Source organism: Polychytrium aggregatum (genome assembly GCF_025602895.1).
Source record: "Polychytrium aggregatum strain JEL109 chromosome Unknown BJ171scaffold_6, whole genome shotgun sequence".
NCBI classification, from domain to species: Eukaryota; Fungi; Chytridiomycota; class Chytridiomycetes; order Polychytriales; genus Polychytrium; species Polychytrium aggregatum.
Window position 1 is genome coordinate 695,897 of NW_026516208.1, and position 16,052 is coordinate 711,948.

Here is a 16,052-nt window from a genome sequence, read left to right on the forward strand (position 1 = left end):
CGCAGCAAGCTGCTTGCAAATCCACTGTTCAGCCAGCGAACAGTTCACTCGGTGGGAACACATGGGCAAGTTTGACACTCGTATATCTTTGTTTGTGTCTGGCTGGGGGATATTCATTGTGGCCACCAGCAGTACATATCACACCACGGCACACAACGCACCACAGCACAAATCGCCCCCTCACCCAGACGAAGAATAATCCGTCCGCAGACCAGGGACAGGCTCGATTTGGTCTCTTGGACAGAGGTTGATGATGATCTCGGTATGAGGACGCACTCCTACTCGGCAGGGACTCTGATTCATCATGCCCACGAATATCGGCCATGCTCGATCTTCACCCTGCTTATATCCCGCGAGTCACCGTATCTGCTTGGCACCGTCCGGAGCGATGGCTCCGCGTCATACCCGTCCGAGTTCGTGCCTCCACCCAGATTCATGCCCTGCATATTGTCATAATTGGAGAACGTGCCCTCCAGCGGCCGCATCAAATGCGGATCGCTGCTGTGGGTCCCGCCGTGGTTCCCACTGTGTGTTCCTGTTGTCATCCCTGGCTTCTGGTGCTTTTTGAGCGATTCAACCAGGGCAAGAACGGACGTGGGTAGCAGCAGCCCGCGTATCTCGAGCCGATAGTACTCCGTCAGCCCGACAGCCGCATTTTGTCCTTTCAGACCACTGGCTTGCTGCACCTTGCCGTACTTGGATACCTATTGGTAGATGGAGCGTGCGTACATGTGGGTTGCGATGATTCCAACTTCGGAGCGGAAGCATCTGCAGCCACTCGGATGCAGTCAACGAGCACCGGCCTTGCCACTGACCTGCGCGGATTTGAGACTAGCGTGAAGAAAAGGGTGGGGAGAGACAAGCATAGGGAACTGGCGCGCCTGACGCTCGAGTTGTGGGTCTCTCCAGTTGAGAAGAAAGTCAAATAGACCGTGCACTGCCTTTGGAGATGCGAAATAGAGCGGCACGCGCTTTCCAGCTCTGTCGCATGTAGTAACAGAATCAGTCCAACTGTTCCGCGACAATGGTGTGACGATCTCGATCCATCCGTGGGGATCTGCACTTACTCTTGCGACAGATCTCGAGTGGCCGGATCTGGAAGCACGGCTTCAAAGGGAACTCCTGAATCATACGCCAATGTATGGATGCGCTTGGTTAGACAAACATCACGTCAGCTCTAGTATGATATCCAGGCGCGGACACCTTTCCGTTGTTGGCTGTACTCGGACCCAGGGAAGTGGCAGCGACGCACAGTTTAGTGGCCAAGCCAGACTTGCCTTGACTTTCAAGGATGCGCCTGAGACCAGGTGTTGATGTCGACAAAACTGCTTTGGGTTTGGGTGACTCGCCTGCCACCACCTTTGGAGACAGAAACAACACCGAAAATTCCGGATTGAGGTAGTAAAAGTAGGATGACACGTCGTTCTTCATTGCAAAGTAGAGCGATCGGAAGGCCGACTTCCTGAGTTCAGTAAATGGGGTGGCCAAAGGTCCCAGATGGGGGAGGAGAAGTATGTTGGATGAGAGGACCACGAGACTACACCGCTGCCATCACAGCCTTGGAGGGTGGGGCGATGGCTGGGGGCGGCTACTTTGGAGTCGTGCACCCAACACGACCAGAGAAGTTGCATCTGGACATGATGCCGGGACCGAGTCTGCATCGTACCATTCCTCCTGTAGCGCTGCAAAATGCTTCATGTTTTCGTCGAGATGCACGGCTGATCTGCTCTCGGGCTCTCGCTTCAGATGCTGCAAGACAGCCTGGGATAATGCCGGCGCCAGTCGTTGGGAAGGATAAAGCCAGTGATACAGCGAGTGCTGAAACGCATACTTGTGATCTGTCTATCAACCCACGTGACAGTGTAAGAATCTTCAACTCGTTGGGGCTTGAAGGTGACATCATCGTGGAGATGGTGGCATGTCGCACGGCGGTCTCGCCAGGTCCGATCGAGGATGCGTTGGACAATGCAAGAGCCAGAGTCCAAACGGCGACCTACATCAATCTCGACAGTATTTCCGCGCTCAACAAAGGAGCCCAGGGCCTCGGACTCGTGGAGAGAATTGTGGACGTTGATGCTGCTGAAGGAATATGGGGAGTGGAAGACCGCAGAGAATTTGAGGTTCCAGTCGATGGGAAGCCGAGTATCGGACCCGGAGAACTCGTCGTTTGTCGCACGCTCGGTTGCACCGACACCCTGGAAGCACAGTTTATACGTCGGTCAGGGTGAGGCCAGCGTGGGGTCGAGTAAGCCGATTCCTCGGGAAGCAGGCAGATGCTCGGCTGCCAACGCCACATCGAGCCGAGACTTACTTGCTCGCTGGCCACAGTCCTGGCCACCGATGACTTGGCGAGTTCATCCGGCAGCGTCTGTCCGTCCAAATCTCCGGCAAACATGATGTCATATGTGGCACCCTCTGAGGCAGGCGTTTGGACGACAGCATCCCGATAAAAATCGCTGGTCCATTCAATCACCTCTTCGTCACTGTCGCTGCTGTCGGTGTCATGGCGAGCGGAGCTGCTGTTGATCGACAATATGCCCCCTGGTGAACAGATCTGAGCAACGATTTCCTCGGTGCTTCCTCCAGATTCGGCCGCTCGGGACTCGAAATCCTTCACCGTTTGCTGCGATGCACGAGACAGGGAATCGGTTGGGAATTACAACGTGATGGTCCGAGCCGAGGAAACGAAGGAAACAAAGGGATGGTCAGGGTGGAATAAATGAGCAAGAGAAGTGCTCACCGACTGCTTGTAGCCCCGGATTGCAGCAGCAACGAGGTGGCCGCGGTTGGACGGCACATCTTGGCTCTGGACAGAGTCCATGTCGAAGATGGACTCGATGGACTTGGACTCGCTTTCGGACGCCGATCGAATCTTCTCCAGCATCATGAACGGGTTGTGCGGCACCGCGGAGTGCCCCTGCTTCGATTTCGAGAATGGATTTCGGGTGGCCGACTTGATTCGGGGGCTTGTGGAAGCTGCGCTGGCAAGATTGCTGGACGGGCGAGCAATCGATGGCATCCTGGCCGAGGGACCTGCAGGGTTTGGTGCCCGAGACCCATCGAGGGCAACAACTGGCGGCGTCGATCGACTCGACGATGGCCGTGGCGAGGACTTTGGCGAGGACCCTGGATCAGGGCGAGTCAGGGTCGGCTGTGAAGCTGACGATGGCGATTGCAGGCTAGATGACTGCGGGGCATCCTGGTGTGCCTTCTTGGCCAGCTGCCTTTGCTGAAGTAGCCGAGCGAGCAGTAGCGATAGTTCAAGGGGTTGTCAGGGCAGCATGGAGCGGCAATAGTACGCAAGTTTGTCGACATATTGATGGGCAAGACAGTGTCGGGGATGTTGTTTGGAGCATTAGCGAAGCGACGATGCAGATGCTGAAACCCGAGCCAGCGATCGCACCCTGATCGAGAAATCGATGAGCGACACAGAGCGAGACCAAGCCCGGATAGCGTATATGGCATGCATATGGCATGCTCACTCTGATCGCCAGCAGATCGATTGGACGCTTGGTTCCCCGGGGAGCGGGCTGGGATGTCGGTGTGCTGGTGGGATGCATGGCTGAGGAGCTGTGGGGAGTAAAGCTCAAGTATCAGAATGATCGCCGATACTGGACCAACGCACGGCTCTTCTCCACTCGAAGCGGGTGTGTTGGTTGTCTCCGGGCCCCTGCTGCTGTTGCTGGCGATGCAGATCACAGCTGCGAATGCTGTGATCACCCACAAAGCCGGCCCTGGTCCTGCACTTCGAGCCGCCGCGCTCTGGCTTGATCTGTCTCCGAACCTCTCTTTCCTCCTCCCTACCGCAGCATGAGCATTGATTTCGCAAACGACCCTGTCTGGAGCGACATCACTCCAATCCCGCAGGACGACGGGCCAAACCCGGTTGTTCCGATTTCATATTATCCAAGCTGTAAGCTCTGCTTTGAAGCCGATGGCTCGTGTGCAGCGACCCAAAGACACCTTCCCCCCTTTCCGTCTCGAGAGCGGCTGGGCTTATCCACCCTGCTCTGATAGGGGCATCACACCCAACCGCTGCAGTCTTCCGCAGATACATATTCTTCACCGGTTGTCACGACACAGTCCCCGGAGCTGTGTCTCCTCAGAATGTTAACGCATCTGCGATGTTTGGCATAATCAGACAGGGTTGCCACCGGCTATTTCCGGGCGATCGTAGCCCGCAAAGAGTTCAGCCCCAGGGTGCTGGACCTGACGGATGCAATCCTGCAGGACAACCCGGCCCACTACACCGTGTGGTAAGCTAAGGGCTCCGTTGCCAAGCCTCAGCGAGGAACACTCTTGCGAGCCCTCGTCCCCCATACTCAATCCAATCAAAGAACTCAAGGAGTTTTGAGTATTTGACTCGGTTGCTGTTTGGGGCTCTAACCGGAGGATGATCGATGCGATACAGGAAGTATCGACAGGACACTCTCATGGCAATTAACCATGACCTCGAGGAAGAGCTCAAATACATTGATCAAATGGCCGAAGAAAACCCCAAGAACTACCAGATCTGGTGGGTTAGGAGATGGGCCGAGCACTCTGGCCACTGATGCGGTCGCAGTGAGCGGTCGTAGATGGGGTCCCGATCTCGCAAAGGAGCTTGTTGGTAACGACTCACCGACTCGACGAACCAATGATACTGTCCAGGCATCACCGCCAGGTTGTCATCGAAAAGCTGAACGATCCAAGCCGTGAGATTGCATTCATCAACGCATCGCTCGCTGGGGACTCCAAGAACTATCATGCGTGGACCTACAGGTACCGACGGTGACCATAGCCAAAATATCAGCAAATACCTTGGGAGCGTGATCTGGACGTGCGGTTGTTTGAATGCCTCGTTGACGGTGCAATGAGGGATTGTGGCTAGTTTGCTAGGTCGTGTAGGAGAAATGACGGGCGACACTGATGCCGATGCCGATGCCGATGCCGATGCCGATGCCGATGCCGATGCCGATGCCGATGCCGATGCCGATGCCGATGCCGATGCCGATGCCGATGCCGATGCCGATGCCGATGCCGATGCCGATGCCGATGCCGATGCCGATGCCGATGCCGATGCCGATGCCGATGCCGATGCCGATGCCGATGCCGATGCCGATGCCGATGCCGATGCCGATGCCGATGCCGATGCCGATGCCGATGCCGATGCCGATGCCGATGCCGATGCCGATGCCGATGCCGATGCCGATGCCGATGATTCTATCCATTTGTCGGTATCGCCCGTTTGCTCTACAGACAGTGGCTGGTCAAGCACTTTTCACTCTGGAATCGCGAGATCATCGACATGAACCGTTTCCTCGACGAAGACGTATTCAACAACTCGGCCTGGAATCAGCGCTACTTTGTGTATTCGCAGCGACCAGAGAAATGGGTCCCTGACGAGATCCACGATGAAGTCAAGTAAGTGACCCAAGCGCATGCATCGAGTGGTCGTGAACCGGCTTGCGCTCCAACGATATGCATTGTTGGGTTTGATGCCCGTCGCCGGTGTCATGGCTCATCTGGTGCATGGCGCTCATTCAAGCGAAATACTCTGAGGCTACCCTAGTCGCAAATCGCTAACACTTTGGCCCGCGATAGGTACACCCTAATGAAGATTGCGATTGCGCCAAACAACGAGAGTGCGTGGAGCTACTTGAAAGGGTAGGGCTACACTCCGTGCCGCACGCTCCTGTAGGGCTGCGAATACGCTGTCGACCAGTTAATTTGTGCTGGGAGGATGCGAGCTGTCTGTGTTCGTGGTGCTTACAGTGTTATCTCATGCGTATTCCCGACGGCATTCGAATGACTGGGACCGATGTGGCACAGCATTGTGGTACTTGCGGGTCAGAAGCTGTCGGATTATCCCGAGATTGTCGATGCCTCCGAGAAAGCGGCGCTTGAACTCAACTCCACATTTGGGCTCGTGGCACTTCTGGATATCCTGACAGAGCAAAACGATATCAGCAGAGCGAAGCAGGTTTGTGGCGTTGTGGGTGGCCCGGGTGCAGATTTCCCAACGAAAGCGCTTCGTCATCGAATATGCCTGACCAATGCAACTATCGCCTCTGACATCTGTGCTCGTCTGCGTGCGCACAGATCTGTCAGGTCCTGGAGCACCAAGACTCTGTCCGCCAGGCTTACTGGAAGTACCGAGCGGAGCAGCTCCCATGAGCACAGTAACCGAGAACCAAGTCTGTCCAGCGACATGAAGAAACACGATTCAAGGCAGTTGCTGCTGCGCTGCGGTGACTTGCGATCCAGGAAGTGGTCGAGTGATTACAGCGTTCCAAGCGAATATGGGACACCCCGTTTTGAGCCATGTTGCTTTTGCTGGGACCCGAATACACCCACCTAAATGGCAATCATGGCTAAACAGTGTGCTCGCAGTGCCGGGAAGCCAAGCGACTCGAGAAAGACGAGTATCTTGATATCGACACCATGGAACTGTCCAGAGGCTCAAGTGGATGCATCACACAAAGAGATTGCCAACCAGGACGGGATACAATTGCATAGCCTGCCCACTGGAGCCTACAGTCAGTCAGCGGGTTTCGGGATCCACCGTATACGAGAGTATGACGCATATACGAGACACCTCTACTCCCGGGATTGCAGCACCGCAACGCAGCGGTTGATGGGCGGGAATTCGGAACCCGGCGAATATGGCGACCCTGGCACTCGGTCACAGCGGTCCACGTGGGACTGCGCGCAGCAGCACAGTGGCTGCCACAAACGTGCGCGCCTCCGCTTTCGGGCGCGGGCGGAGGAGCGCGGCGGTGGCTCGCTGTGTGACGCCACCGCGTGGGCTGTGCGCGGGCGCGTTGCCGCTCCTGTGCCACGGCGCGCCAGAGGCGGACAGTTTGTGTGGCTGCGGGGGCGGCGCGGCGCCGTTTCGCGCTTGGTCCGCGCGCTCGACGCGTTCGACGCGGCTGTCCCACCCTGTCCGGACGTTAATGGCATCGCTCAATCCGCGCCGATGTATTAACGCTGGCGCATCCGCGGGAATATCATTGACATCGTTACGTCCGCAGGAGTGTGTGTTATCGCTTCGGGACTATTTGCACCGAGTCCCATATCGACTTTCGCTTCTTGTCCCCCGGCCTGCACTGCTCTTTCGTCCTCTCGTCGTCCCCGCCCACTGTTTGCACACCCCTTTGTCCGCAGCCGTCACCTGCCCGCTCGTTTTTGTTTCGTCGTCCATCCTTCGTCGTTTTCGTCGTCTTCGTCGCCGCTCGTCTGTCCGTGCGCTTGCGCTGCTCGATCGGCGCTTCCATCCGCTCTTCGCTATCAACCCGCAGCGTCCGCCCCGGGTCCTGCGCTCCGCCGCCGTCTTGCCGTGCATTTCCTGCGCCTGCCCTTGATTCCATCCGTATCCGCTCGCCTTCCATCGCATCCTCAGCTCCCCCCAGCATCCTCAGCATCCTCGCCATGCCTCGCGACAGACTCGCCGATATCTCCAACGACAACGTCGAAATGGGTCGCATGGGCGGCCGCGGAACCTCCCGCTATCCTGACGACTCTCGCTCTCGAGACCGCTCTCGAGACCGTCCACGAGGCCCTGCCTCTCCGCCGCAAACCTACTCGACCTCCGACCAACGGCGCTACCGCGGCGACCAACCTGCCCGGGGCCGAGACGAGCCCCGAAGCAACGGCCGCGAAACCGACTACGGCAGCCGGGACGGGCGCCGAGACTATGACTCTCGGGGCCGCGAAGATCGCCGTGATGACCGTCGTGATGATCGTCGCGATGATCGTCGGGAGCCTTCGTCGGGTCGCCGTCCCAGCGCTGCATCGAGCCAGCCAAAGTATCGAGAGAATACCCGGGACCGCAGCGACTCGCCGCGAGAGGATATGAGCGCATTCATGGAAGAGGTGAGTGCCTCTGGGCCTTTTCAGACACCGCTGCTATTGCTGCTTGACCATACCCCGCTGGATCCGGCAATCTTGGGTGCCGGTCGCTGCTGGATACGAAATATCGAGGTCATCAATCTACCTCGGCCGCATCTGCGTGGCAGTACTTTTGACCAGGAACGCCATTGATTGTCCCTCAGATCGAACGCATTACATCATCTGTCGACAAGATCCAGAGAAACCTCGGCCACATCGACAAGATGCACGCTCGTATCCTGCAGTCGACGAACCAGGACGAGACTTCAAGTAATCAGCTGCTCTAGTCCATCCCTCGTCGTTCGCTCCGCCATCCTCACAGGCCACCGATGCACACCGTCAAACTAACTCGCCTCCGCCACCGCTATCGTCCCACTAGACCTGTCGTATCGTCTGGACCAGTGCCAGGACGACACCAACCAGTTGATCCAGGAGGCTCGTGCGGCCCTCAAGAAGCTCGTCAACCAAACCAAACAGCTCGGCGGCTCGCCCAGCGTCGCTGTTCGGAAGACGCAGCAGTCAATGGTCGCCAAAAAGCTCGTGCAGGTCGCTCAGGACTACCAGGGCATCCAGCAGCGATACAAAAAAAAGTATCGTGACCGCATGGAGCGCGAGATCCGCATAGGTAACCAGTTTAGCCTACGCCAGGGAGCGGTGCCGGGTCCCAGTCGAAGGCTTCGTCGCCGTGCTGTCGCGACCGCCGCGACTGTCCTCAAGTAGAGGCAAAGGCTTGCAATCCCACCAGTTACTGACGCAGTGCTGACCGGCTTGCCGATTGGTTTGCTGTTGGTCCTCTAGTCAAGCCCAATGCAACTGACGCTGAGATCGAGAAGGCTCTCAGCAGCAGCAGTGGCCAAGTGTTTGCCCAACAGATGATGAGCTCGCGGGTGGCCGCCCAGCGCCATGTGCTTGAGGAAATGCAGGGCCGTCACGAAGATCTAAAGAAGATCGAGCGATCGATTGAAGAGCTGTTTGCGCTGTTCCAGGAGATGCAGAGCATTCTGGAGGTCAGTCCAAGGGCGCCTGCTCGCGGGTCTGGGCATCGTCGCTCAACACTGGCGACGTTGATGAGAGCGCCACCCGCCTTCTGCGTGCTGCTCTGCCTGTTGGGGCGTGGTTCTATCGCCTCTATCTGTCTGCCACTGACTACTGACTCGCTGCTGCATCTCCACCAGGCCGAACAAGAGAAGATCAATACCATCGAGACCCACGTCGAAACCGCATACCGAGAAATCGAAGAGGGCAGCAGAGAAATGACCAAAGCCATCGTGTCTCGGAAGAGCAAACGGAAGACGACATGCATCGTCACCATCGTCATACTCGTGCTCATCCTCGGAATCGGCGCCTTTGTCACCGTTCAGGTGAGGCCTGTCAGATATAACTGTGTGCATTCATGGAGCTTCGACACATATCGTCGGCCGTGCATCGTCTGGATGCCCCGCTCATCGACGTAGGCAGAATTTATTGCTGACATTATCAAATCCCACCTGCCTCGCTCCGCTCGACCCCAGTATATTCTGCCAATGATCCGACAGAACAGCGGCGACAGCAGCGGGCCCAGCACTTCTCCGTCAGGCTCATCACTGCCCGGCAACTCCACTGCGCCGACCAACAAGCTCCTTTTGGCGCTCGAGTCCGAGAAGTCGTGAAGGCGACCGGAGCCGTACCGAGCTTCGACCAAGCCGAGCCAATTCGAGCCAAACCAAGTCGAGTCAAGTCGGGCCGGGCTTCCCCAGAAAATCACCCACACATTGCCCTTTTCCCTCATTCGCCCTTCGCTCCCACTCGTTCCCGCTGACCTTCACACTCACCTCCCCTGATATGCTCCCCAACCACCTATTTATCAGGTAGCTCGTCCTGGATATGCTACTGCTGAATCAGACCCCCCCCCAACCGTCGCACTCCAGTTGTGATCTCGCAAATGAAACGTGAATCATTGTTTTGCGGCCAATGGCTGTTTTCTTTTCCTTATTTTTTGATCTTGAGTACACCCATGTCGATCCATCGCAGATGCTGTGGCCATCCGCAGACTCTGGTTTCTGTGTTGTTGCGATGGCTGTGAATCAACGGCGTCTATTCGTTTGCCTGCTCGAATGTGTTGGTGATGGCGACTAGGCACCCGGCGAGCAGTCACTGTGGGATCTTCATCAACTTTGCACAGAGCCAGATCATACAGTCGCCGTTTCTCTTCATACGTCACTTCTCTCTCGTCCGGAGCGGCGGTAGAGGGCTCACTTTCGGCCTCTGATTCCTGCCCCTGATTCCTGCTCCCGATCTTGTCCCCCTCCACACCATCGGGGCTTTGGGCTAGTCCGATGCAGCGGTACAGACGCCAAGCGAGGTGCCCACACGCACTAGGGTCTCCAGCTTCTGCTCGCTGTTGCTGACAAGGTCCGAGTCAAACTGGATGGCGCCCTTCTCGAACACGATGATCACGGTTGATCCGCCAAAGGCAAAGTAGCTGCGTGCCGGCGAAGGCCCAACCAAGCAAAAGGGTCGGGTGTGTGCCGTTTGGAAGCAATAACATCAGCGCTACGTTCCAGCACTCCGATAGGACATGCCCCAATTTGCGCGCATTCCATCACATTCCATCGCATGGCTGGAATACTTCCTCGCCGGGACTGCGACGGCCACTTACCCTAACTCGTCCAACCTCGAGACCTCTTGTCCTTCCTTGGTGGTATGAATGATCGAGCCCACAAGCATGGCTCCGACAGCCACAAAGGCCACCTTACCGAACTGGGGCGAGTCAAAGACTGTCACCGTTCGCACATTCTCGGTAAAGACATCGACGCTTGTGCTGCTAGAAGCAAGTGGCGGCACATATACAGCCACGCATTCACATCCCGTCGAGCAGGCGCGGTCAAGCAGCCGCATGAATAGAGGAGAAAAGTCAGTGACGTTGCAGTGTCCTCAGCCAACCGAGCGAGCGAGCGAGCGAGCTGACGGCTTCCAATGGAGGCGGAGTCAAGTGCTCAAGTGGGGGTGTGCAGGAAGGAAGCCATTGGCGAGCCGGGCTTTGGCTCCGAACGAGCTGCACACACCGGACAGCCATCGGGTTGACGGTAAAGTAGGTTCCTTCAATTTTTTTCGTTGGGCCCTGGAGGCCATCGATGGGGCTGGAATCGCAGAGCCCGAGCGGTCAGTGGATGGAATGCATGCGCTGTAATATACGACTGGGCAAAGCACGGTCGCCATGCCGTGGTGCACCCAGCGCAGACCATATATCGAGCCAAGTGTGAGCCCAAGTACGGCCCCATATGGCCCCAGCAACGTGACGGCCGACTCATCAGCGAGGGCCACGCTCTCGTATAGGAAACGAAGCGATCGCAAAGTCCGCCTTACCTGTGGAATCGATGGTAATCTTGAGGAGCCAGCCTGAATACGGCCGCAGAGCCATCTGACCGACCAAACAAATCATACATCCGGTCAGCTCCAGACTCGTCCACAAAACCTGAGCTTTCTGCAGATCCGTCCAAGGCATCACTCACCAGCAAAGTGCTCCTGATAAAGAGAGTCATGTTGGTACAAGTTCACAGGACATCGTCAGCAATACAGGCATTTGACGGCACAGCGTCCCATCCGATATCGGCCCAGCACACCGCCAGCCTGACGGCTGTACTGCGAGCCAAGAGCCTCTACCTACCCCGAGCCGAGCGTCACCTAGGAGGTTCGACAGAGTGAAGCTCGAGCCTTTAATCCTGATGGCATAGGTTTCATTCACGATCAGCAACAGCGACGACCGAGCCGCTATCTCGGCTTTCTCCATCATCATCCATGTGCCTTCACACATTTACTGCCGTGCATTCATACCAAAGTCGTGTGGCGTCATCGATGGTTGGGAACACCATGGTACGAGCATCGGCCGCGCAAACAGCAACATTCTGTCGGAATTGAGTGCTGTATGTCAGCGAGGTTGGTGCACATGGCCTCCTCCTGCACACTGTTCGCTGTCGACCAACCAATGCTCATTCCTGGGTCAACAAACACGGGACTCACCGAGTCTGGCGAGGCCAGAGTGCGGCTTCCGGGCTTCAGGGTACGGTAAAAGAACTCGTTGAAGTTCTTGAACTCAGACAGGGGAAGCTCGACTATGAAAGAATGATTCGTCTCAGCACTGCGTATCAAAGTGTCTCGATTACCAGGCTCTGGCACAATGTGGTGAGGTGGGAACAGCAATGGCACGGACTGTAGTGCCATTGCGCGAGTAACTCAGGCGTGCCGTAGTAGGGCATTACATACCTTCTTCGAGAGAGAGGTTGTGGAAGGAGATGAAGCGACTAATCTCCTTGACAGAGTTCGGATCATCAAACTCCTTGCCCTGCTTGACACCTGGGAGCAGCGCAGAAACAGTGAGCATGAACATACAAGCATGCCGCTGTGTTTGGCTACTGTGCATAAGGCCCTAGATCCTGCGCGTGCACATACTCAGGCTCTTAAGCAAGCTCTTGATCGATCTGGCTTCGATGGCTGTCGATGATGATATTAGCACATTTACCTGACCTCAATCCCAACAACAACCAATCTGCGCTCTGCAACGCACGACACCATTCGCTCATGTGGCTGCATATTCCATTGCCGCTCAAGCACCAGCAGCGTACCTCCCCTGGATGCCGAGGCCTGATACAACAAGCGAATGCCAAGACGGATATAGGTGGGCATTTTCTCTTCGATCAGCTGGCCAGACTGGTGGGGTGCAGAGAGACTGGATCAGTGATCCGCGATCAGCCCCATTGGCTGTTGCGGGAAAGGTCAGTCCGAGCGTGACGAACCGTGCGGTCTTGCACCAGGATATTGGCTATACGTGTCAGCGAAGCGGAGGAAATGTGGTGGATCAGAGATATGGACGCTGTACGTAGGATCAAAAGATGCTAATGAGAACGCACGAGGTGCGCGCCATTGCTTTGCAAACGCATCTCGACACCAAGTCGGCGTCTTCCCAGGCGAGCCTCGGTACCATTATTCTTGCCAACGGCGTAGCCGCCGAAAGTAACATAGGAAAAGATCTTGGTGAACCACTTCCGGGACGCATATGCCTCAGTCAAGAAGCCACTCATGAGGAAGGTTTCGACTTTGGACATGTCCTGATGGGCACAGAGCTAGCGGGGTTGTCGGTGCCGGAGAGGACATAGGGTGTGATTACAGTGCCAAGCTTTGCAGAGCCCATGCGACAGGCGATGGAGACAGGTACATCAACACCCCGGCGACTGTGCTCTCTCCGTCACTCATCAACGTACTGCCACATGGGAGATGACGTCAAAGTCGGAGCGATTGCGAATGTTCTTGTTATGGCAGACCGGACACTCCTTCATCTGGATGAGATGCTCGTCGTCGTGGAGCATTCGCTTCTTCTTGGAGTCCCCAAAGCTAGGCTTGACGCGGGCCTCGAGTGCCTTGAAGACGTCCTCGAAAGAGAGATCCTCGTCCTGGGTCTTGTTGTTTTCCAAGAACTGGCACGGAGCGCGTGAAAGATATAGCGAAGGGGTAGCGTGAGGCGCCGGCATCATCTCTGGCGACACGAGTGTCTTGGCCATGCGATCGACCGATCACACAACCGATCCGAACCTTTGATTGTATGTGTGTCGATCGGATCGATGACACAAGGTTGCGCACACTCGCTCATGCCTCAGATGGCGACGGAGATGCATTTATCCTCACCATCATGTTGATCGTATCGTCCGAGAAGGTCGATCCCAGGTTGTCAAGTAGAGTCTGCAACTCGACGTAGTTGATGCTCTTATTGCCGTCACTATCGAATGTGTTGATGTAAGTGAGCCAAAAGTTGCGTCGGATCGACTCGTATGGAATAAAGCTCACACGAAGTCGGAGGGTGGCGTCTTGGGTGGCATCCTGGGGATTGCATCGGCGTACGGTGATACGAATGCCAGCGTCAATCAGGTGCAATCCAGCACGCATGCTGCCTCAGAACGACGCCCATATTGCGCCACATGCACCCATAACAGCCACAGCAGCCTACCAAATCCGGATTTATGATGATCTTGGGCTTGAGATCGACGACACGGAACACCGTAGGGATGTTGGGCACGGGAGTGGGATGGTTGCCGCAGGTCTTGATGAGGTCAGACAGAAATAGCTCGCACGACCCCAGATGGTCGTTGCCCGAGTATGTGTCGTAGTCGTAGATACCAAAGGCAACCGAGTAGTTGTTGTTGAGGTCAACGTGCTTGATGTGCCTGAAGCATGTGGAGTACAATGGGTTTACGTCCAACTATGTCGCTATAATCATCAGCGCTCATCTCCCGAGCAACAAAAGCGAGTGCAGATGCGTATAGCTGAGCCTGTTACATACAGATAGACCTTTTCGCCCCAGGTAGGATCGCGGTTGTGTCGGACAACCCGAGTTCTGAAAGTTTTCTTGCTAGGAACAAATGCTGTAGATCAGAAATCGACTGGTGGAGCCGCGTATACAACCAGAAGCAAGGACGCGACCTTACTTGTAGCTAACTGTCACAAACGGATCACAGTCGAAGCCTCGGGTGCGGCTTGGAGTAGCAGGGAGGTTGCTGGCACTGTCAACTGGAGGTTCAGGGCCAAATGTTACCACATGCCACGATTCAACCGGGGCACACGGCACACGAAACGAGTGCAACACGGCCGAGCCGCTCACGAGCGAGTAGCCATGTCCACTGCAGCTTCGCTGTTGACAGCTAGAGCACACACACTTGTACATGCTGGATCAGGCGCGCTTACTTTCAATCGTCAGCAAGCCGAGCAGAGAGGTATGGTCGAGCGATGACTTTGTTGGTGTTCCCAGCTTGTCAAGCGAGTCGGTACTGTCACTGGGCTTGATATTGTCGCCGAGGGCATCGATGCTGTTCGACGAAAGCGTAAAGTTGAAGTAAAAGTCGTCGATCGGATCGTCCGTGGAGATGAGCTGGGCTGGAACACAAGATGGAATACCGGTCAACAACCCAACGCCCGTTACCAGATGCCATCCATTCCAGACGCAACAGACCCTCTATCTGGACAGAGCGCCTGCACATCCCGTACTTGCTCAAAGGCACTATGCAACGTGTATGTGCAAGCAACCCGCACGCAGATTCCCCCCCCCACCATGTGCTTGAATACTGCACCTCTTGTCACACCGCCGCCAGGCTTGGCAGAGAGCAGCTTCTTGAGGTCTTCCTGGATTGGTCCAACGAACCCGACCTTGAGCTGGATGTCGCCCGTGATCTCTTCCTTGGGATCCCTAGGCAACAGCGGATGCCAGACCGGGATATTCTTGGGATCGTCAAAGGGCAAGACAGGAAAGTAGGACTGGAAATCGACGATGGGTATCGTGATCTGACCCAAAAAATCTCGGCCGATAAAGTCCTTGTCCCAGACTGTGATCTGGATAGTGCTGAAGTGGAGGACCGAGGTGACGATTCTGCATGCCGCGAGCGGAGGAAAGGGATGCCAGAGATTCGGGGTCAGATCGAGCTTCCACTGCCAACCGAAGGAGGTGGTAATCGCATGGATCAACATGGACAAAGCCGTCCCTCAGGCACGATGCATCTGGCACAAGTCCCCGATCCTGGGTCCTGAGCCGACAGCACGAAGGCCTGTGTCTCGACGGACATCAGGGCCGAATGCCAGGCCATACAAGCATTCCCAGGGCTGTTTGAGCCAAGGCACACATACAAATCAAATGAGGCATTCCAAGTGGGCTGGACGGTCTTGTTAATGACTTGGGTCTTGTGGCTCTGGTCCCCGAGCTTCAGAATCGCATACGGGTCAGAGGTGCCGCCGCGGTCCTTGGCCATGAGATTCCTGCCCGAGATGACTATTGGATAGATACGATGGCCGCGTCAGCGATGCAGGCGACCCGGGGCCGTATACTCTGCGGACTCATGCCGAAGCTGGCCTATCGCGGCCGCGGGAACCATCACGCCGGGGCGGCAAGAACAACGCACTCTGAATCCGAAGGGTGGACATGGGCGAGGCAGGCTTGGGCGTTCTGGGGCGGGCAAAGTTGGAGATGTTCATGGCGGCAGCAGAGCAGAGAGAGCGGACAGAGCAGACAGAGACGCAGACGGCGCTGGGAGCCCTGCAGGAGCAGAGAAAACAAGCTGTTCGGATACACCCGTCGGGCTCCGGTCGGTGGGCAGGCCGATGGAAGCGGGCAACATCGAGGGGAACGGCAGCGACGGAATCCTTGCTTGAGGGCGGTGACACAGATG

The 16,052-nt window shown here is 56.4% G+C and overlaps 4 protein-coding genes across 4 annotated transcripts; 2 read left to right on the forward strand and 2 right to left on the reverse strand.

Annotated features, from left to right (window-relative positions):
- Positions 1 to 278: 278 nt before the first annotated feature.
- Positions 279 to 3,756, reverse strand: BJ171DRAFT_596350 (uncharacterized protein; the record flags this gene model as incomplete). The annotated part of the gene is made up of 10 exons (XM_053114675.1): positions 3,483 to 3,756; positions 2,741 to 3,229; positions 2,312 to 2,623; positions 1,998 to 2,195; positions 1,667 to 1,842; positions 1,224 to 1,462; positions 1,068 to 1,122; positions 816 to 981; positions 406 to 704; positions 279 to 294 (listed from the first exon to the last, which is right to left on the reverse strand). Exons 1-10 carry the CDS (start codon positions 3,558 to 3,560, stop codon positions 279 to 281), a joined length of 2,028 nt encoding a protein of 675 aa, XP_052970008.1. The 5' UTR covers positions 3,561 to 3,756.
- Positions 3,483 to 5,650, forward strand: BJ171DRAFT_636392 (uncharacterized protein; the record flags this gene model as incomplete). The annotated part of the gene is made up of 6 exons (XM_053115712.1): positions 3,483 to 3,913; positions 4,142 to 4,256; positions 4,412 to 4,516; positions 4,651 to 4,761; positions 5,239 to 5,403; positions 5,584 to 5,650. The coding sequence occupies exons 1-6, from the start codon at positions 3,811 to 3,813 to the stop codon at positions 5,648 to 5,650; spliced, it is 666 nt and encodes a 221-aa protein (XP_052970009.1). The 5' UTR covers positions 3,483 to 3,810.
- Positions 5,651 to 6,979: 1,329 nt separating this feature from the next.
- BJ171DRAFT_257790 (t-SNARE) lies at positions 6,980 to 9,669 on the forward strand. Its single transcript, XM_053106754.1, has 6 exons — positions 6,980 to 7,854; positions 8,034 to 8,139; positions 8,249 to 8,494; positions 8,668 to 8,876; positions 9,045 to 9,230; positions 9,381 to 9,669. The coding sequence occupies exons 1-6, from the start codon at positions 7,411 to 7,413 to the stop codon at positions 9,516 to 9,518; spliced, it is 1,329 nt and encodes a 442-aa protein (XP_052970010.1). The 5' UTR covers positions 6,980 to 7,410; the 3' UTR covers positions 9,519 to 9,669.
- Positions 9,670 to 9,921: 252 nt separating this feature from the next.
- On the reverse strand, positions 9,922 to 15,986 carry BJ171DRAFT_257770 (phosphatidylserine decarboxylase-domain-containing protein). Its single transcript, XM_053106753.1, has 22 exons — positions 15,786 to 15,986; positions 15,514 to 15,655; positions 14,964 to 15,259; positions 14,581 to 14,769; positions 14,325 to 14,406; positions 14,180 to 14,248; positions 13,847 to 14,063; positions 13,528 to 13,719; positions 13,107 to 13,319; positions 12,827 to 12,968; positions 12,642 to 12,667; positions 12,471 to 12,555; positions 12,298 to 12,339; positions 12,112 to 12,201; positions 11,869 to 11,960; positions 11,683 to 11,753; positions 11,516 to 11,570; positions 11,361 to 11,373; positions 11,215 to 11,269; positions 10,914 to 10,988; positions 10,508 to 10,669; positions 9,922 to 10,330 (listed from the first exon to the last, which is right to left on the reverse strand). Exons 1-22 carry the CDS (start codon positions 15,856 to 15,858, stop codon positions 10,177 to 10,179), a joined length of 2,535 nt encoding a protein of 844 aa, XP_052970011.1. The 5' UTR covers positions 15,859 to 15,986; the 3' UTR covers positions 9,922 to 10,176.
- Between the last annotated feature and the right edge of the window lie 66 nt (positions 15,987 to 16,052).